Source organism: Dreissena polymorpha, chromosome 14 (genome assembly GCF_020536995.1).
Source record: "Dreissena polymorpha isolate Duluth1 chromosome 14, UMN_Dpol_1.0, whole genome shotgun sequence".
Taxonomy (NCBI): domain Eukaryota; kingdom Metazoa; phylum Mollusca; class Bivalvia; order Myida; family Dreissenidae; genus Dreissena; species Dreissena polymorpha.
The window spans coordinates 52,014,279-52,037,728 of record NC_068368.1 but is presented as its reverse complement, the minus strand read 5'-3'; the positions used below and the strand labels follow the sequence as shown (position 1 = coordinate 52,037,728).

Sequence of the window (23,450 nt, the reverse complement as noted above, 5' to 3'; positions counted from 1 at the left end):
ATCCGTCAACTCTATTACACATTTGATGACCTGCAGAGAAAATGTCTACCAGAGCACAATAAGGTCTCATTGGTCACCGTGCACTGTTTTTTTCCAAAATCAGATCTTTGGCAGCCGGAGTAAATATAACATAGTTAGCTTCAAAGTAAACAATTTCCCTTGGAATGTCGCAGGGACAGTGTTGCCAATAGATGCACAGTCGTGAAGAGGCAGCGTAACCTGTAAATAAACTCTGAAATACACACACGTGCGGTAAAATTTATCATTTCGTGTCTTATCCCTTATCCAACAGAACCAAGTCTCTTCAATTGAATTTTTTTTTTGTAAGCGATTGTTTTTTTATTTTTAAAATTACTGTATTTGAACCTTCAGCAAACAACTGTTTAGATGAACCACGTGTCTGTTGAATAACGAACACAGACTACATATAATTTACTTGCTAGCCTGTTTACCGTTCTTCATAAAAATCACTTTTGAAGTATCCGGGTTAACTTTCTTTATATATATTTATTATAGTCCAATAAGATTCATGTATAGGTTTGATTAACATCTTCCATTTAAAACGTAATTTGTTGTTATATTCTTAGTCACGATTCATATTTCGTAGATTACACGTGTTAGGAATGTCGTGTAACGACAGATTGCGCAATGTAGTTTGCACTCTCAGCTTATAACATTAACTATCTTACAGCAAAATCGTTTGTTCTATTTAATTACAGCAGTTTTCATCAGGTCATATGATAATCTTACTCTCCTAAGACTTATTTCAACGAAAAAGTCAAGTCGACTCATTAATTACAGCACACTAAGTTTTGATTGTTTGCTATGGTAGGCAATCTTCCTCTCTCACTTGCTCGTAAACCTTCGTACCATGACGATGTCGGAGTGATCGCTGGATTGCAGAGTTGTTTTGTCTCATCAATTTATTATGGTTGTGTTGTTTCCTCAATATTCCATGGTTGGGTGTCTCCTCAATTTTGCATGATTGTGTGTTCTCATCAATACTGCAGGTTTGTGTTGTTTCCTCAATATTGCAATGTTGTGTCGTCTCCTCAATGTTGAAGAGTTGCGTTTTATCCTCAATATTACAGGGTTGTGTTTTCTCCTCAATATTGCAGGGTTGTGCTTGCTCTTCAATATTGCAGGGTTGTGTTGGCTCCTCAATATTGCACGGTTGTGTTTTCTCCTCAATTTTGCAGGGTTGTGTTGTCTCCACAATAATGCAAAGTTGTGTGTTTTCCTCAATATTGCACGGTTGAGGTTTCTCCTAAATATTGGAAGGTTGTCTTATCTCCTCAATATTGCAAGGTTGTGTAGTCTCCTCAATTTATTAGGGTTGGGTTTTCTCCTAAATATTGCAGGGTTGTGTTTCTCCTCAAAATCACAGGATTGTATTGTCTCCTAAATGTTGAAGGGCTGTGTTGTCTCCTCAATATTGCAGCGTTGTGTTGTCCCTGAATATTCCAGGGTTGTGTTGTCTCCTCAATATTGCAGGGTTATGTTGTCTCTGAATGTTGAAGGGTTGTGTTGTCTCCTGCATGTTGCAGGGTTGTGTTGTCTCCTGAATATTGCAGGGTTGTGTTTTCTCCTCAATTTATAAGGGTTATGTTTTCTCCTTAATATTGCAGGGTTGTTTTGCCTCATCAATGTTGCAGGGTATGTTGTCTCCTCAATATTAAAGGGTTGTGTTTTCTCCTGAATTTCGCAGGGCTGCGTTGTCTCCTCGATGTTTCAGTGCTGTGTGTTCTCCTCAGTAATGCAGGGTGTATTTTCTCGTCAATATTGCAGTGTTGTGTTTTTTTATAATGTTGCAGGGTTGTGTTTTCTCCTCAATTTATTAGGGTTGTGTTGTCTCCTCAATATTGCAGGGGTTTGTTGTCTACTCAGTATTGGAGAGTTGTGTTTTCTCCTTAATTTGCAGGGTAGTGTTTTTTCTTCAATATTGCAGGGTTGTGTTGTCTCCTCGATATTGCAGGGTTGTGTTTTCTCCTTAATATTGCATGGTTGTGTTTGCTCCTCAATATTGCAAGGCTGTGTTGTCTCCTAAATATATAAGGGTTGTGTATTCTCCTTAATATTGCTGGGTTATGTTGTTTCCTCTATAGTTGAGGGTTTTGTTTTTCCCTCAATGTTGCAGGGTTGTGTTGTCTCCTGAATGTTGCGGGGTTTTATTATCTCCTCAATTTACTATTTTTTTGTTTTCTCCTAGATATTGCAGGGGTGTGTTGTCTTCTCAATGTTGCAAGGTTGTGATTTCTCCTCAATATTGCAGGGTTGTGTTTTCTCCTGAATAGTGCAGGGTTTTGTTGTCCCCTTAATATTGATGGGCTGTGTTGTCTCCTGAATGCTGCAGGGTTGTGTTGTCTCCTCAATATATCAGGTTTGTATTTTCTCCTCAATTTATTAAGGTTGTGTTGTCTCCTGAATATTGCAAGGTTGTGTTGTCTCCTAATTATGACTGGGTTGTGTTGTGTTTAGATATTGCAGGGTTGTGTTTGCTCCTCAATATTGCAGGGTTGTGTTATCTCATCAATACTGCAGGGTTGTGTTGTCTCCTCAATTTTGCAGGGTTGTGTTGTCTACTCAATGTTAAAGGGTTGTGTTTTCTCCTCAATATTACAGGATTGTGTTGTCTCCTAAATTTTGCAGGGTTGTGTTGTCTCCTCAATATTGCAGAGTTGTATTGTCTCCTCAATATTGCAGGGTTGTGTTTTCTCCTCAATTTATTAGGGGCATGTTATCTCCTCAATTTTGTAGGGTTGTGTTGTCTCCTCAATATTGCAGGGTTGTGTTGTCCCCTCAATATTGCAGGACTGTGTTGTCTCGTCAATGTTGTTGTGTCTCCTAAATATATCAGGCTTGTGTTTTCGAAACAATATTGCAGGGTTGTGTTTGCTCCCCAATACTGCAGGGTTATGTTTTCTCATCAATAGAGCAGGGTTGTGAATTCTCCAAAATACTGCTGGGTTGTGTTTCTTGTTAATATTTCCGGGTTTTGTTTTCTCCTCAATATTGCAGGGTTGTGTTTTCTCCGAAATATTGCTTGGTTGTTTTGTCTCCTTCTATCAGCTTATTTCGGTGACCAAGTATGATGTGGGGTATGGTATGCAGGGTACATAACTGTCCTGAAGTATTTTTTAATAACATCTGTTTTGGTAAATGTTTATTATTTTTATATTAAGCAAAGCAAGACATCTTTTTATCTACGGATGTAGACAATGCAACAATTGAACAATATTACACATTATTTTGAAATAGTTATAATGTCTGAACAATAAAACATACACAAATATCGTTTTGTCTTATTTGACTCTCATCCAATTTCAGTGCCTGTCCCAGTGGAAAAGTCTGCAGGATTCAATCTGTGGTTTATAGCTCTTATTGCTTGTATTCCGGTGGTGTTAATCGTCGTTGCCCTTATCATCTGCTTTATATACAGGAACAGAGGTGGGACCTCAACATGTAAGTAAAGCAGGGGTTAAAAAGGTCGGAGCGTGTCAGTCTTCGTATACATGTATTAACGTTCACCAATGAAAACTGATTTAATTTTGCATTATACATTTTAGTAGCCAATCAAACTATCAAACTTGTTAGATCAATGCCAGAAAAATCATTGTAAAATGTTTCTGAAAATTGCTAAAATATTTTCTTTAAAACATTAAAAAATTATTTCCGTTTAATCATTGGATAGATTACATTTTATAATGAATCTGTTTGTTTACATATCAACAAATATTTACTTAAATATTGGGCATTAATTTTTCTTCCATAGTAGGTTAAAGTTGATCTTTGTCCTATTAGCAAGTGGTAGTCAATCCTTCAATAAAGCCCTGTATATGGACATGCTTTAGGGCGAGATAATAGATTTCAAAACGTAAATGGTTCTCGAAAAGGGGCCAAGGTTGAATTTGGCCAGTCTTGTGATACATTGTTATAATTTGCGTAATCAGAGGATTTCTTAGTATACAACTTATAGTTGTTATTTAGGTTCTTATGCACGCTTTTGTCATTTAAATCGAATATGTGCAAAAAATACTAAATTTTAAAAGATTTGTACACTCTTTGCATTTACCAGTTGAGAGGAGCAGCAGAGTTTCAGCAAAAAAGTTCAGGTTTTCAGCATTCTTCTTTTTTTCTCTCCCTATGTTTTAAAAGATTGACTCTATGTGGCGGTATTCGTATAAATGATAATTAGAAAAAGCAGCATACTTAATATTTCTTCAAAGAGGATTAACATACATTTAGTTAACCTGAGGTAAATCAGCGACAATTAAGCCGATTAAGCAACATTTTGAATACTAAAGAAATATGAATCTTCATGGGGCAGAATTGAATCTTTATTGGAAAACATGACAAACTACTTTCATGTAAAACATATATCACATAAAAAAATTATTGAGCCAATGTAAATGTAATAATAGTTTAATATATTCATTTATTTTACCCACTGTTACAAAGTAGCAAAGTCCCCATGGAAAGCTGTTCGTTCTTAGCCACAAACTTGTCCGATGGTGTTCTCCTACACCTTTCAACGTACAGCTTTCCAAGTTGTAGGATTTTTGTTATGATTTGAAGTAGTGAAGTAGCGAATGTGCCATTTGTATCTTCCTATGTTTTAAATGGCAAAATATATGACACCTTTTCAAATTTGAATTGACCTAATTTTCTTCACATACTTTCCTTCACCTTTTACGTACACAACTCAATTCTACCCATGCTTCCTTATGATGTGAAGTTGTGACTTTGCGATTTTGATCGTTCTGCATTGAAAAAAAAAAACAACACATATGCCCCTTTTCAACTGAGAATTTATGTAATACATTATTGTTTATTTAGACTTTATTTGAAAAAAAAAACAACTCCAACATCTCGATGTGTTAAATTTGGTATGTAAAATCTGACTAAGGATCTCTAATTAGTTTCATCAAAATATGACCCAGACCACATCCAGTGGTGGTAAAATAATTTATTTAAACTCGTGTAATAAAATAACTTAAAATCTTTCACTCTGAAACCACTAGGCCCAAAGGTTTAATATTTGGCTTAGAAACCTGTATTGTGGTTTTCCACAAACTTTGTTAAAAATGACCAAGTGGTCAAATTGTGGCAACATACACACATGTTTTATTGTTACAGCTTGCTGCATATTACTAAATGGTGTTGGGAAAATCTGTTCTGTGACAAGTTATAGTTCATTTTTTTATTTTAAATGTACCCAATTTAAATATTTCACGATGCAAAATTCATAATTTAATGTGAAGCAGACTCATTCACAATGATGTTTAAAATGAGTCGCGTTTTTGAAAAGAGAGTTTAATGCATGTGCGTAAAGTGTCGACCAAGATTAGCCTGTGTAGTCCACACACGCTAATACAGGACGATAGTTTCCGCTTTTATGGAATTCGCTTAAAGGAAGTCTCTTCTAAACACAAATTGAGTGTAATCGGAAAGTGTTGTCGCTGGTTAGCCTGTGGGGACTGCATAGGCTAATCTGGGACGACCCTTTATGCGTATACATTAAGCCCAGTCTTCTCAGAACGCGGCTCATATTTCAAGACACGAAATTCCCATAAAATGGGAACTCGACCCATTCACAGAATGTTAAAAAATTGCTCTTATTTCAGTGCACAAAAATGAGAATAAGGCAGACAACAACCCGGAACAGGAACTGAAAGAGAATGATTTCCAGTATGTGGGAAGAGTGTACGCACAATGAAGTGTAACCTTTCTTTTTGATCAGATTTTGAGTTTAACTTTTCTGTGTGACCATGTTTAAAGTGGAGTTTAAACTGAATGATTTGACCTGAGTGATATAAGTGTTTAATTGTTATGTTTGGTCTGAGTTAAGTGTAATTTTTGTTTGTATGTAATTAGAATGTAACCTTTTGGCTTGCCTGAGAGAAATAGGACTGTATACGTTATTTTTGACATGAGTGAAATTACAGTGTTACTTTTCTGTCTGGCCTGTGTGAAAGTGGAAACTATTTGTCTGGCTTGAATGGGAGTAGAATGTAATTTTTATGTCTGTCCTGATCAAGAATATGAGTGACCTGCATGCCTGGTATAAGTGAGAGTAGACTTAAACCTTTATATCTGGCCAAAGCAAGATAAGTATGTAACCGTTAAGTCTGGCCTGTGTGGGAGAAGAGTTTCACCCAAGCAAGAGTAGAGTGTGACCTTATTGTCTGCTATTCTTTCTTTAAAATAGTACGTACCTTTTCTGCTGCCATTACAGTGATGACTTGAATGACGCTTCCAGAGATGTGGAGACCGGTTTGAATGCAGAGGTAAGATGGGATAAGATATGGGTACGATATGAGATACGATAAGATGAAATTGCATAATATATGAATGGTTTTAATTTAATTAAAATAATATTATGACACATGAAATAAAACAGAATAAATTAACATTTGGATAATAAAAGATGAAATAAATATAGCATACAATGAAATATGAAATACAATGAGATGATATAACATGACATAACATTGGGTCCTCTAACTTGATGTTACACTAGATGATATATGAGATAAAATCATATCACAAAAGAATCGCTTATCTTACTTAAGAGAACATTAGCTATAAGATAGCATTGGTTGAAAGTATATGATCTGCCTGTGGTTTATAACAAAATGATTCGAAACTGGTAATGTGCTGTTTCAAACAATAAACATCGTTCAACATCTTAATTCCTGTTATTAGTTTAAAATGAAAATAGATATTCTGCAGAAACTAACAAATGCCATTGAAACAAAGCTGGCTAAATTATCTTGAGGTATCATGAGATAAGATATTATGTAAGATGGGAAGAAATGTGAAGAAATACAAAACAACATATGGAATAAATGACTTAATTGAACATATATTTCAAAACGTCAACAGTTAGATACAAAGTGAACGAAACTTACAACACACACGTGATATAAACACACACATAATGCTATAATTAAACATGTATAGAGATAACGTTTTCGTTTAAAAAGTTGTGTAGCATGCACTCCCTGTTTTAAAATATGTTGAATAATTCTTTTTTGTATTGTTATTTTTTATGTTCTAAGTCAACACTGAAAGTGAAAAAGTTTTTTCTCATGTGTATCCTGCACTTGATTTCTTGTTTCTGGCAGTATAAAATATTCTCTCATTTAAGGAAGTTGTGGCTTCATGAATATTCCTGAGGTGTGTCTAAGATAAGAGTGTGCAGTCCGCATTCCACTTTTTTTGTAATTTTTCGTTTACATGAAGTCTCTACCTAGCGAAAATCTAGTATAGGCGGAAACTGTTGTCCCTTTTCGGACTGCACAGTCAAATCTGGAACGACACTCGAATGGCACTTTTATTGACAAGGATTAAGGTTCATGTAGAGGCTTCATTTTGAAAAATGTGGGACCCCAAGCATTGAACTCAAATTTGACTAAAGGAAGAGTGCCACATTGAAAATGTATACATATATGCTTTAAAGGATGTTTTTCCTTCAAACTGCTACCAATTTTGTACATCAACGTATCATACCATCCACAAAATCAATCAAAATACAAAGCGATTTTAACACTAAAATATACATTATTTTCAAAAATCTGAATCATGTTTATTCCACGTTTTTCGGCGGAAAATTATATAACTAGTGAATAATATCGACATTGACGAGGGCAAGTTACGCTTAAATAGTAAAAAAAGTTTACATATCTAGAAATATCAAAACTCGAACACATGTCATTTCATCACCATGGGGGCAGCCATTTGTAAATTCATAACATAGAAAGAAACATGCTAAAAACTAACTCATCGCCTAATTGACATTCCAAACGGTTGACGATGACAAATGCATTGGATTGTAATCTTTCCGTTGATGTTTGCAAACTGCACGATCAGACCTCATAAACACTCAAAAGAATTACTATGTAAGAAGCATTTCACCAATGTTTACAATTGTTGTCGAATCACCATACTTATATTATTGCGCATAAAATAGTACGCTTACAGACTGACAGAAAGATCGATACGTAACTCCGTTAAATTCATCACGGTATACTATTCTATTGATAATATATAATAACACATCGCTTTAACAATCTAAAAGGAGAAATAATTCTTTTAAACAAAGTTTTTAATAACGAAAGTGAAAACAACGTAAGTTAGATGGATATTCTGTTAGATGCACTTCGGCTCCAGAAAAAACAATACAATTAAACTAAAAAAGACAATTTTCAGCTGGAAAATATTTGAAATAGGGTAAGTGATGATATCTCTACGTGGTCATTTCTGTTATTGAGTGCGATCTCTTGCTGATTAATGCTAATAGTTGTTTTACTAGTTGCGAACCAACTGTCAAAATATGTTTGTGTTTTCTCAGGTATGTGTATACACATACCCGGTTTTCTCACTACTGCACGTGGTTTCGACCGATTTGTTTTGCACGTTTTTCTACGGAGCACAGCGAGGGCCACGCTTTCAAAATGGGTAGAAGTAATCGAAATATAAAATCAATCGGTTTGCCAATTTCTTTATAATTCTTTACAATTTTATATGTCGTCTGCAATCTATTTCAATTTTAGATGGTTTAAATTTGCAATTTGGTTGAGAGGTAAATAACAAAATTGTTAAGCCTTTGAAAAAGAATTGTGACTCTTACTATCCACCATACCTGGATTTTTAAAAAGTAGTTACGTTTTAGTTATTTTTAGAACTTTGTTTAGGAAATTTATCCAAAATAGGCAGTTGAATACAAACTCATTTGTTGTTTTATGACAATAATTTTCTGTGAAATGTTGCTAACTTGACCTTGTATATGTATATAGCTTTGTATTTATTCAACTTAAGGTAGTGCATATCCTGCCTAACTTTAGATTGAGATTTTGTAAATTAGTGTAAAAATGTATTGGTTTTAAACCAAAATATGAATAAAGCACACAAATATTGAATGTCAAAAATGTGTTTATGTTATTCTATCCGTCTTTAGCTTTAAAATGATATATAGTTTGACCATATTGTACCACATTGAATGAAGAAAAACCAAAGCGAATTTTTAATGAATTTTATCCCCCCCCATGAACCTTAAATGAATGAAGTGTGTTTTGAAAATTCCTGTTCAATTTTATTTTGGTATTTATTCATATTGTCAAGTTACTAACACGCATGACCTGCAAAACTCTGTGCTCCTTTAATGCAGTTTTATTTTAAAAACGACGTTTATAGAAGTCTTCTCACATTTATATTCGTATGATTGTTCACCGCCATTATAGTTTTAAGATTAACTGTATACATAATATGTAAATATTTGTTGAATTAATGGTTACTTAATTATTTTCAAAAATGTTAGGTTTATCCAAGTACCTAAAGATTTTTACTTTTTCAGGCCATGAAATATTTGTTTGCAATTTGTACTGATGATTTTTTTAATAAAAAATTGAATGAAACGTTTGCATAAAATTGAAAAGGGTAATACACAAATTAACACATTTTTATGTCAATCTGGATTGAAGATATATTTGGAATGGATTTCTTTCCAATTTGTGGATCTAAAACCTAACCTGCAAAATACATACCAATGAATTAGTTGCTGTGAGTGTTGTCACTATGTGCTTCACCGTTTCCTATATGTATTATTGCATATTATTTGATAGGATTTAATTTAAATACATTAGGTGAGAGTGTATAACACCTCGTTTATCAAAATCCTGCTAACTTAACTAAATCCCAAGTTTTGCTCACTTTTTCTAATTGTCCTTTTCTTTCTTTTGACTTTTAAAGCTTACCTGATAATTGAGTATTCAAAAGGATTGGCATACTATCGTCAAAAACATTGTCTATGATCAATAATTTATTTTTTCGCTTGCTAACAAGTTTGCTATACGTATGAGTCTATGTGGAAGAATTAAAAAATAAAATATTTGATCTCTATTTTGTTATTAACCAAAGATTGAATAATGATTTCAAAGAAATGTTGCTTATGCAAATTGGACTTTTATCTTCAAATAATTTAAACAATGTGAGTTTGTTCAACGACCTTTCCATTATCTCTGTTCTTCTGTGATCTACTGTCTCGAACCAGGCCTTTTAGTTTGTACAAACTGTTATGATTAATTAAATTCAAGTTAGTGACTCAATACCAATCGGCAATTTTGGCCGCTTATTTTATTGTTAAAGCCCAGTACACACTGAACATCAACGAGTATTTCGTAAATTATTTTGTAAAATAAAGTTAACTTAAAAAATATCAGTGTTCCTTATTGCAGCAGCAAAAATTTCAACGCTAGATGTTGTATGGTAATATAGAATTAACGAAATAAAAAAGCTCGTTTTTATTTTTTGTAAGACCAAATACCCCATGTGAATTTCCCGCGACGATATTCGAACATTTACGGGCGAAGCGAGATTAGCTTCGGGCAGCGTCGGAAGCACGACGTAGTTCTCATGAGCTTTTATGCTGGATTTGTTGGTTTAAAATATAATATTTTTGGTAACAAGGTCTGACAGTGTCTAACGGGCATCACAGAATATTAATAATCTCCGTTTTTAATTGAATCTTATAGGCATTAAGTTCTTAAGTTTGATTATTTTTGCCTTCTTTATGATAACATCTTATTCAATAACTCCCAGACTACGTGATCGTTATACAAAGTATTTGATCTTGTCATCAGTGATTACTGATATTCTGACTGTCTAGCGCAGTTGGTTTATGAGCTGGCCTTTAAATCAGAGGAGCGCAGATTTTATTTTATTTGTGTGGAAATTTGTCATGTGATTGCTTTTCTGGCCATTCATCTTAAATAGGCAGTTGTCAGGTACTTGTTTGTGCACAAATGACTGGTCACCCAGGAACAGTTTGAATAGTTTTACTAACTGCAATGATATAACTAAACTGAAACGTTTTTGGAATATCCAAACAATCTAAAAAAACAAACAAACACAATTAAAATTATTCAGAGTCGTATTATGGATTTGTAACAAAAGTTACATTACATTGTCAATACACCATTATAAGATGATTAATGATCGCTTTTTATCTTTACTTAGTATTGTTTATTGTAAATTATCATTCGTATAAATTAAGAAATTGCTACGGGCTCATCTAAATTGAACAGATAGTCTAATCAAACCGGATTAAAATAATCCCTTGCTGCCCTACTGTATTCTGCTTAGTTTGATGGATGAAAACAGACCAAATGTTACATGTATTAATTCATTTTCTTTGCAATAGGCGCGGCCTTTGAGTACTGGCATAGAGGAGGCAGACATTGGAAAAGGGAGTGAAGTCATGGAGGACGGGTCGGATAATATTGAGGTATGAAGGGAGATGATGGCTCCGATTACGTTATTATGTAGGATGCAGTGATCTAGTGTAGTGTAATTACGTATTATTTGAACGGTTAATGTTCGCTTTATGCTCTTTAATTATTATTGTTTATTGTTAATTATCATTCGTATTAATTCACAAAATGCTACGGTCTTATCTTAATAAATGCTACGAGCCCATCTAAATTGATCAATCTTAACAAACGGGATTACAACAATCACTTGCTGCCCTAACAGTCTTCTGCTTAGTTTGATTGATGAAAACAGACTTAATGTTACATGGAGTAATTCATTCTCTTTGCAATAGACGCGGCCTTTGAGTTGTGTCAGTGAGGATGCAGATTGTGGGAAAGGAAGTGAATTCGTGGAGGACGGGTCGGATAACATTGAGGTAAGAAGGGACAAGATAGCTCCAATTAAGCTATTATTTAGGATGCTGTGATCTAGTGTAGTGTAATTACTTATTATTTGAACGGTTTCGATCTATCATTGCAATGTCACTTTATGATATTCCATGTTCCAAATATGATAGGATACACGATTGTTTATATTTTCCATCTTCAAAATATCGGTCTTCAAAGTTGTGAACATCGTAAAATGGTGAGTCGAATGTGCTTGCTAAAGAGCTTACATGTACAATAACTTGTTTGTTTTGGTTCGTTGATGACATAGTTGATATGATATCATACTTGTATACGACTTCTTTAAAGAGCTGTTCAGGTTGTTTTATTTACCCATTCAAGTGCTACGGGTCCATCTTTATTTATGCTACGGCCAATCTAAATTAATCAGTCAAACAAACCGGATTAAGATAGTCCCTCGCGGCCCTAACAGTCTTCTGCTTAGTTTGATTGATGAAAACATACTAAGTGTTACATGTATTAATTCATTTTCTTTGCAATAGACGCGGCCTTTGAGTTGTGGCAGAGAGGATGCAGACTGTGCAAAAGGCAGTGAATTCGTTGAGGACGGGTTGGGTAATATTGAGGTAAGAAGGGACATGATAGCTCCAATTAAGTTATTCTGTAGGATTCAGTGATCTAGTGTAGTGTAATTGCTTATTATTTGAACGGTTAATGGGTGCTTTATGCTCTTTAATTATTATTGTTTATTGTAAATTATCATTCGTATAAATTCACAAATGCTACGGGCCCATCTTATTTAATGTAACGGACCCATCTAAATTGATTCATCTGAAACAAAACGGATTAAAATAATCCCATGCCGGCCTAGCAGTCTTCTGCTTAGTTTGATTGATGAAAACAGACTAAATGTTACATGTATTAATTAATTTTCTTTGCAATAGGAGCGGCCTTTGAGTTTTGGCAGGGGGGATGCAGACTTTGGGAAAAAGAGTGAAGTCAAGGAGGAAGGGTCGCTAATCGGATAGTATTGAGATAAGAAGGGTTGTCATAGATCGAAGGCTACAATTGTGTAGATTGCACTGATGTAGTCTATTGAGTTTTGAGTTTTGAGTTTATTTCAACATACATTAGGCTTTAAGCCCTTGAATACACACATATTACAACATATATACACAGATGGTCAATGACGTACAGAGAAAGTCTTAATACAAACAATTTGTATACACTTAATAGTGTTTTTGTATCTTAATATTAAATAGATAAATACATGTTAGTACATGGAGAGAAACTATTGATAACATAAGTCAGCTCTCATTTTAAAAGCCTTAAAAACAAAAATAGATAGATTTCGTACACTTTTTTCATTGTCAGTCTGTAAAAAGTCAATAAACTTGATCATGTTTGCGTTCTACCAATACTATTTATTTATATACTTCTTACGTAAATACATAAACATTGGGCATTCCAGTAAAAAATGAAATTCGTCCTCAAGAACGTTACAGTGTTTGCATTTTCTGTTTTGAAACGGTATTTTTTCAGGCTTGTGTCATCTTCCTGCTTCCACTTCATGTCTGTGGGCAGATACTCTAAAACGAGTTAATGCAATTCTAAATTTTGAAACATTTACTACATTTAAATATGGTTGAAACTTATAGCTACTGTAAAGGCTATAACTTCTACCTCTGGTCGTGTTATGAAGTTTACTTGACCAGGTTTGCAAAAACATATCAGATATTCGTTGTTTAGCTATGGATAAAATATATTAATATCTCCTACACCTTGAAAAAATACATACTTCACAAAATCCTAATCTGTCTAATAATTCCTTGACAGATTCAACCCAATACTTTGTTTCTGGATATATATCGTGATCATGTAATAACATATCATAAACGATTTTTATGTACTTGACCTCATCAGATTGTAATATTTTAAACCAGTACTTTAACACACAGATGATTCGTTGATTTATTAATGGCACACGTCCAAGTTCCCCATAAACGAAATTATTTTGTGTTTGCAACCTCACCCCTAACACTTGTTTACAGTATCGTATATGAATTCTTTCGATCTGAACACTATTATTTAAACCCCATACTTCACAGCCATAGCTTAGAATAGGCTTAATAAGTTTATTAAAAAGTTCAAGTCTATGATTAACTGATATATCTGGGTATTTAATTAAATCTGCATTTAGCTTGTCTATTGCTTTAAGAGCCTGTCCTGAAAGTGCGTCATATGTTAGTGAAAAAGAACCCCCAGTGGTAAATACTATGCTTAAGTATGCAAAATTATTCACTATTTCTACAATGTTGTCTTTGTAATAAAAATTAAAATTTCGTCTATTCTGTCCGCCTTTTTTAAAAATCAGTATTTTTGTTTTGTTCACATTAACGCATAGCTTCCATTAAGTACAATACTGCTCTAATAAATCAAGTCCATTTTGTAGGCCAGCTTCCGATTCTGCAAATATTACAATGTCATCAGCATATAACAATAAAATCAATTTTAACATACCAAGATTAACTCCTTCGAACTTATTAAGCATAAAATGTTCCTCAATATCATTTAAATACATCGAAAACAAAAATGGCGATAACGATTCACCTTGTCTCACTCCCAGATAGCATGTAAACGAATCATTACTGATTTCATTATTAAATTTGCTTTTTGATTTAACAACATTGTACATTGATCTTACTATATTCAAAATTTTACCACGGACCCCTAATTTTATAAATTTATACCATATGATATCTCGAACTATAAAGTCAAATGCCTTCGTAAAGTCGACAAATGTTGTGTACAGTTTTTTACTTTGATTCAAAATATGCGCTTGAGCTTCTATTTATACATTATATTTTTCCCCCCATAAGTTTAATCGGCTATTAATTATTTTACTTAATAATTTTCCTATGGTACTTAATAGTGTTATTCCTCTATAATTGCTCGTGTCTTCTAAATTCCCCTTCTTATGCAGTGGAACATTAAGTCCCTCGCTCCAAGTTACAGGGAAATAACCATTATCAAACATGTTATTAAAAAGTAAATATAATACCCTCAGAAAATGTTCATTTTTAACACCGTGTTTAAGAAACTCGTTTAAAACGGACCAGCAGATTTTCCATTTTTTAACGATGCACATGCCTTTTTAATTTCGTCTTGTGATATTTCGACATGTAAATCATCAAACATTACCTGAAATCTTTTATTAAAATACAGAATGTTTTCATCTGGTTGATATAAATGTGTGTCTGGATCATTAATGGATTTAAAATATCGAAAAAAGTCATCAGTTATTAATTTATCTGACTTGTAAGACTTTACCGATCCCTTTAATAACTTCCAATATTTTTTTTGCATCTAAAAATCTATTATGTTTTAAAATCTTTGTCTGCTCTGAATCATAATTATATTTATTTTTTCTAATTAAAAATTAAACTTGCTCCGGGATTGAACCATCAAAATTCTGTTTTCATCCGACCTATCCTTTCTATATATATTCAAGTTATTATTAAATTCAGATTTTGCCCTTTGACACTCATCATTAAACCATATATTGTTTTTATGTGCACGATGTTTTCCTCTAACTTGAGTGTTTATTGTCTTCTTAAATAAAGGTGAACAGACATCATCAATTACAGAACAAAATATTTTCAAACAATAATCTAATGACGCAAAACTATTTGTAAGATCGATAGTATTACATATATTAATCAAAGATTGAGAAGTAACTGCATTATTGAAAGATTGTATATAGATGTCCTTTTTGTCATTATCCCATTAGTAATGACTTATTATTTGAATGTTTCTATCTGTATGTGATATTGCACTATGAGGGTTATGAAATGTTCAAATAATGATATTAGAAATTATGGTTTGACTATACTTTGTTGGTAAATATTTTGCGTCCTCACAATGGCAGTAATCAAAGTTGTGATCATCGTAAAACATGGTGAATCGAATGAGCTTGATAAAGAATTTTCATGTGCAATTGGTTGCTTTTTGAATACTCAATTATCAGGTTCTTTGATGACACAGTTGATATGGTATCAATAAGTTATATACGACTTCTTTAAAGCGCTGTGCAGGTTCTAATTTCCATTTTTCTTTAAAATTGCAGCACCTAATTTTAAAAAAGGCAAATGATTGGAATAGAATGTGTTGATCTTGTTATACTTTTTTACAGTATGAGATTCCGAATTGGTGAATAGCATGATTGTTATGTATGTTTACCTACAAATAGATTTAACAGCTAATGTTTTACGTTTCTTTCTTATTAACTTTATCAAAGAAATGAAAGCTTCAAAAATACATTTAAATATGTTTAAAATTATTTTATGTTAAAGCGTAATAAAGTAATGCTGATCATGCAGTTAATTTAGGCATATATAACTTAAAGATGTATTATACACAAAGTAATTTTTAGTATAATATATGTTTTGTCATAAATCCATCGAGTGTATATATCCTGATACAGTGTATATTTTAATTCACATATACGCTGCATAGAACATGACCTATCACTACCAATCAAGAGTTTAATATTATATGTGCGATTACTTTCCTGCATATCAATCGTTTTGGTTATGAAACCCTGACATAATTGAAATAGAGTTTACACTGGCGTTCTAATTTGATAGCTTGACAAAATAAGTTCATTCCTCTCTTTTAAATGCAAATGCATTATTTTTAAACAATTTTCATTGACAATCAAGATAATATTTTTACACATTGGAATATTTTATTATGTTTTAATATTTTTCAAGTGGTTTACAATAAGATTGAGTGCTGTGACCCAATCTGCGTTCGTCAGGCAATTTGTTTGTAATTCATGTTGCTGTGTTGATGGAATGTAATTTAGATGTTATAAGAATTATTTGCATTATGATTCTTCAGTCTTTCTTTCTCCAAACTAATAGTTGTGTTGCTCTTCCGTCACAAATTTAAAAATAAAAAATAAGTTTGTTCTTTTTGTTTCATCATTGTTTGACTTGATAATATTATTGTATTTATACAAAAATGTCATAAAATACAAAGTCATCATGAAAAGCATTTTTGTAATTTTTGAGAACTGACTTTAGTTCTTTGTGATCAACATTTATAAATGAATAAATTACTTATTCTGAATTTCATATATAGAATAGAAGATAATGTTCAATTATAGTTGTACAATTCAGTATTTTAGTACAATGTTTATTTAATGTATAGGATTATAATTTATAGTCTGAATAAGCTTCATACATATTTTTCGTTAAATGTGAAGACTTTTCAACTTAAACGGTATGCTATCTTCTATTATAGACATAGCAACAAACTTAGTGCATTAAAGACAATAATGTTGTGAGCGATGCTGGTATATACATACCGCAGGAAAGAATTAAGCACCATTATGGAATCAATTTGTTAAAGCGAGATTATACGATTTTTTACATGTGTTAAATTGTAATATATTGATAAAATATGTTACAATAACACAAAATAGGCAAGAACAATTATACATTTAAGACGAATTTCATAAAATGCAGCAAAGACAAATTAGAGCCCCTAGCCGATTGTGACCAAGATATTTCGTACATATTTTCCATCAATAAACGAAGCATTCGTCTTTTTTTTAGGGACAGAGTAAGTGTTCGTGTGTCGTTTAATAAATACCGTTGCAGGAATTTAAAATAAAGCGTTAAACTAAATTTAGGTTCACATAGTACGTGCATGATATACATGCTGGCGAATTCGACTGTACATACATTATCGATTTTAGAATTAAATATCTTGCTTATTTCGCATTTTTTGACACATGTTCTTCTTAACTTTTATTTTAATTTATATTGACATGTTATATTATCAGTTTTTTACACATTTTACATAAATTCATTAATATTTGACAAAATCGTATAATCTCGCTTTAAAGGTTTACACCCTTTGCTTCAACTGTTAACGACAAGTTTAGTAAATAGACAGGTCTTTAAAAGTAAATACAGTCAGTATAGAAGGAAACATTTTTCTCAGACAATCAAACATTATTTGGTTATGGTATTAAGAATAAAGACATAGTTTAAAGTTTCAGCATTTAATTTCTAAAATAGTCAGTAAACTAATGACTGATACCTCTCATTATTGTTAGTGATAAGTGTGCTTTTAATATTTTTGTATTGTGTTCCTGCCAAATGTCATTATAATAATTGGTTTTGAAATCCTGTCGAAGAACCTTGTAATGTGGTAAGAATTTTTGCTCATCAACACCTTGAAATATTATGCCATTATAATTGTTTAACCTGTTGCATTCAGCACACATATATGCTTGTTTTACTTTTGATAATTCCACAAGTTCATGTTAATATTCATTATTTGATTTCACTATATTAGCTTAATAACACAATTGCTATGTTGTGTATCTATCACAGGGAAAGGTTTAACTCACTCAAAACCAACACAAATTGATTCTTAAACCAAATTTGAAAGTTTTAATCACCAAGAAATCTCTAGTTAGGTTGAATATTTTGTTTGTAAAAGATTAGATAATATTTACTTGTCTTTTGTTGCTGTTTAATATTATATATTTTTTCCGTTCAAAGGCATAGTAGATTGAACTATATATATTATTGTAAGAATTTTTTATTCCGATAAAATTAAAATTAAATTTTCTTTATCATTGCTATACATGCCAGAAAAGCCATAAGTTAGATATAGGCCTGTTTCTTAAAGATAATAACAGTTTTTTAAATGAGAAATAGGCTCAAATCGAACATTTAAAACCCAAATTATTATGTGTAAACAATTTACATTAGAGGTTAAGTATTAAATTGTATCATTTGGTTATAATCAGTGTATCAGATACATTAATTGCCCATTCAACCCATTCTTTGACTTGACCAAAAATATACTTTTTTGAACTTTGTTATCATTATTGTAAACATCCAGATATATGTGGTATTTTGCCCACTCTAAACACATTCAATAATCAATTGACTTATGTGAACTATATTCATATATTGAGAAAAGTAATAACATATAAATGTGGCAGCGTTTCATTATGGGTGCATATATATTTAAATCGGTGTGGCTGGGATTCAGCTGTGTTTATACCGTGATAACATACCTGTATATTGCAATCATGTTATGTGGGTTTTTTGTATGAATTGGACAGTTGATATTGATTCCATATCTATGTTTTAATTAATTCTGTACATTTGATGTTAGCCTCACTAGCCACTAAGTTCATTCAGAGTTTGTTGTTCAGATTGGCATCAATATTCTCATAGTCAAGTGTTTTAACTCATTAATTATGTTTACTCAAACTAAGGATCAACTTTTGTTTTGCGAGGATTGCAGTATGTATTCCCATCTGATGTTTTACGCACATGAACACTTGAGAAGCACAATCTGAGGGAATTGATGTTTTCACCATGATACTGTATTTCTGCATCTTCTGTCTGATATAGTGTGACGTAGAGGTGACGTAAACTCCTATAGAAATCATGCTTATTTTATTTCCAAGAAAATAAATGCAAAACTAATACATGTACATGACGATGTAGGAAATTTGAGCTGGAATGTAAAGATCCGTTAAGATTACTCGACGACTTCATACTTAAGTTAAACAATCACTGCTTTGTGTGACATTTCAGCTGTTTTCTGTTTTTCAAAATGTGTTTGTTTGTTTCTTATATTGATGCTTTTATCAAATTATCAAATGTAAAAACGATGTAAATACATGCAAGGCACCAAACAATAATCGTTTGTTTGGCTCATAAATAAATATTAAGAGGATATTTGTTGGATCTGGTGGAACATCGATTTAAGTTCACGAGTGGTCATAGGAAATGAAACTATATTTGTTCTATGATCAGGAGTAAGAAAGCAATCGCTATTCCACCATTTCATTTTATTTTTTGCTTTCAAATGATTATTTTTGTATTTTCCAATTACAGACCATAGTATTCCCCGTTGGGCGCCCATAAATGTTAGTATATGTAATTTCAAGAGAAGCGTATCCGTATGTTTTTATAAACATTCAATGCAGATTAATCGCCCTTGCTAACATTTGGGGGTCACAATGGGGAAACCAAATATCCCTTAAAATGGTTCCGGTCAAATAACAGAAATGATCGATAATTGTCACTGTTATTTTTCACTGTTTTAATTCATGATATTTCTCTATAAACCATCGGAAAGAATAAAATAAACACAAATTACATTACGAAATGTGTTATTTGTATTTTATATTGATTGTAGTCTATTTTAGTATTCCACATCATTAATCAGCTTATATTTGTTATTGAACATTCTCTTTGTTCAGCTCTATTTATATATACTAGTACATTTGCAAAAGATTATATAACCCTATCAAATAGATCATCGAATTCACCAAAACTGTGTTTGTGTATTTTAGACATTGCCATATAATAAAATCAATTATTTTCCCTTGGAGAATTCCGACTTGATTTTTAGTTTTTTGGTAAATATAATAAGATTTCTTACAAACTGATCAACTCTAACTAGTTTTTTATTTAAAAAGAAATCAGCAATTTTAGCATTCAACAAAAGCATGTGTAATATGCAAATAACCATGCTTCTATTTTTTAAAGTTAAGGTTAAAGGAAGACAATAGTTGTTCTTTCTTATTTGTATTACTGTCTTTGCTTACCAAAATTTATTAAAAGGATGTTCTTGAACACGAAACAATACAATACGATATTCGTAACTTATCTGCCAACGGGTTTGTTTACAATAACAAATAGCAATTCGAAATGTCAGTGTTAAGGCAATGACATTGCATATTGAGATGTGAGATTATGTGCACATGATACAAATGTATTGTCGAATTATTGTAGTAACACTTAATTTTATAACTATGAATAACAATTTAAACATGTCACATATTAATAATCATGTCCATTTGATTCATTTTGATAATTTCACTTGCCATGGTGAATTTTATGCCCTCAGTGTATGCTAAGAGATTTTATTTATAGATTAAATGGTACACTTGCGACAGGTGATTTTACCAGTTTATATGTTTAAATTACCTGTAATTGTGTACTTATATAGAACCACATTGTTTTTGTACAGTTCATATTGGGTCAGGTCAATGTAAAACCCTACGTGTGCACTGAAAATGTTATTTCCCAGGGTTATTGTCCATGACGCAAAAGACGGTTTTCAGTGTTTTTTTAAATGTTTTTTCAAATGTTTTTCTTCTTACAAAATGATTCAGTATACAACGTTTAAAAATTGATCAGTTCCCTTATTAAAGGACTTTTAATGTTAAAAGAGATGGACACTAACTAGCATGTGAAGTTCGTGTACAAAAACGCCATCTAAACTTAAAGCAATTATAATATGTACAACTAGATCTCAATAAATTGTGGCCATATACGATTTTTGTACTGGGTCAAAAGACCTTACAGATTGATCGACTTTTTAAGTTAAACTACTTAAGCTTTTTTGATATTTTTTCTAGAAACATGGAAATAAGAAAGATACCACAAGCGGATCAGCAACTTAAAATCCAATGATATTCTGAATACAAATGATAAATTCTGCATTCCGTCCACATGCAATATACTGGATATCCAGGCGAAGCCTTTTGCCAATAAATCACAATACATTTCCCGCGACAAACATCCGAAAGCACATGTTCATGTTATGCATTAAATAAGGGTTTTCAGTGGTCAAATCAAATACATCGTGCGTATAATAAAAAATCACCGTCAATGACATGGAAAAGAAGACGGATGAATCAAAGAAATTTTGAAAAGGTCAATATTAGTTGTTAAGCGCATTATAAATACCAGAGGTATGAATACCAAAGCTGATTTATCGTTTGTGTATATTTCCAATAAATAATTGATTAAACCAGGATTTGAAAATGTCTTTGCATGTACGCAGACCAGACTTTGCCAATTATGAAATACAGTTTGTGGATAAAATACATGTTGAAAATTGCGTTACAATTTTTGTTTTAAGTGAAAATTGTTAAAATAAAAGAAAGATTTCACTGTTTAATGGAACACAAACTTACTCCGTGTAAAACATCTTGAAACCGAAATTACAAGCCAAACATACGGTTTTGCAAATAGTAAAGAAGTGTTACTTGGGAAGACAATGTCAGGCCTTAAATTGGGACATAATATTGATAAATAATAAGGGGCTGTGTCAAGTCAAGTCAATTCATTTGATTAGGCTAAGTAGAATCTTGCGTCACACTGTCATGGTGCCCCTTAAAGACGCGGGGTCCAGAGGCAGTTGCCTACTCTACCTAATAAGTAACCAATTACTTTCTTATGTTTCAAAAACCATATAAAAAGTGACTACACCTTTTGTTATCCGTCTTAATTAAAGATCTGACTACAAGCTTAACATTTGAATGAAATATTTAGCGCTTGAACATTGGCGATAAGAATGTTCCTAAATCATGGACTTGTGAATTTCGAAAAATTACGAGGGTATGTACGAATAAAAAACAAATTAACATAGACAGTGAGGATATGATTTTGTGAAAAAAATCTATATTGCGCCTGTCGACGTATTAATTTTGATTCAATTTGCAAACTTGTAAAAAAAGCAAAACAATACGTCATAAAATCATTACGCTAATAAAGACGTCCATGACCAATTAAAATGCGTGTTTATATTAAACAAAGACCAGCAAACTCAATCAATCATAAGATGTCAATAAATTTGTTTGCAGACCGTTGTAAATCAGTTTTCTAAATTGTTTGTGTTAGCTCACCTGAGCACAACGTACACATGGTGAGATTTTGTGATCGCCTTTTATTCGTCGTCTATCGTGCGTTGTCCGCAATGCGTCATCAACATTTACCTGTTGAGACCACACTTATTGCCCAATATTCATGAAACTTGGTCAGAACACTTGTTCCAAGGATAAATTTGCTGATTTCGAAAATGGTTCTGGTTGGTCGTAAAACAGGTGGTAAGACATTATTCCTGAAATGGCTATAAACAGTATCCAGATTTAGTTTGCAAAAACCAGATTATTTGCAAACTTATTTTTTTATTAAATGAAAAATTGTAATGACATTTTGCATATTTGTAGGGACATTGAGTACATACATATAATTGAAAAAAAAAGAGTTAAAATGTTTTGGGAAAGTAGAGTTATTTTATGATAAAGTTGTCATCTACCGTGGGATCCCAACCGGGTTTTGTCTCCCCCGTTAAGAATTGCAAATCACCCACGGGAATTTTTTTTCCAGACGGGAGAATGTTACCAATATTTTACAAAAAATGTAATTTAAATATTTTGCTTTGTTTTCTGTTTCAATGTTTACAAATACGCATGTTTAAGTTATAATTGTAAGAAATATGTACTTTAATATGAAAATAAAGTGTTTGTAGATTTTCTTCCCTTGTGGGATTTTGACGGGAGACCCGTCAAACACCCGTTTAAAATAAACGCCAATGGGAGTTTGACGGGTGCCTCCCGTCTAACACCCATTTATAAAGAACTCCCAAGGGGGTTTGGCCGGGGAAGGGAGGGGGGGATCAAACTTCAATAAACAGTTTATACTCATTGCAATATATTCCATTGTATAAAGAGTAAAAGACACCAAACTTTATTAAATAATTGATGTTTTCTTTTTAAGGTGTCAAAATCAATTTATAATTATTGAATTTTCTTAACTCAGTACGTTACGTTAAATGAAATGTCTTTTTGTAAGAGATTAGACCCACATATTGATATTTCTGGAAAGATGAATTTAAAACGTTCCATAATTTTGAAAGACTCAGTGTATAAATAATAAAGTGACTTATCTCGAAAATATA

At 32.3% G+C, this 23,450-nt stretch overlaps 1 protein-coding gene across 1 annotated transcript in view; it reads left to right on the top strand.

Moving 5' to 3' along the window:
- Positions 1-14,344, top strand: part of LOC127857001 (neuroglian-like) — a 196,532-nt gene extending 182,188 nt beyond the window's left edge. The window contains exons 16-22 of the mRNA XM_052393253.1: positions 3,328-3,462; positions 5,625-5,688; positions 6,236-6,287; positions 11,201-11,284; positions 11,603-11,686; positions 12,200-12,283; positions 12,602-14,344. Coding sequence (XP_052249213.1) covers positions 3,328-3,462; positions 5,625-5,688; positions 6,236-6,287; positions 11,201-11,284; positions 11,603-11,686; positions 12,200-12,283; positions 12,602-12,685 — 587 coding nt within the window. The 3' untranslated portion in view covers positions 12,686-14,344. The remainder of the gene's footprint in view (positions 1-3,327; positions 3,463-5,624; positions 5,689-6,235; positions 6,288-11,200; positions 11,285-11,602; positions 11,687-12,199; positions 12,284-12,601) is intronic.
- The last annotated feature ends 9,106 nt before the right edge of the window (positions 14,345-23,450 follow it).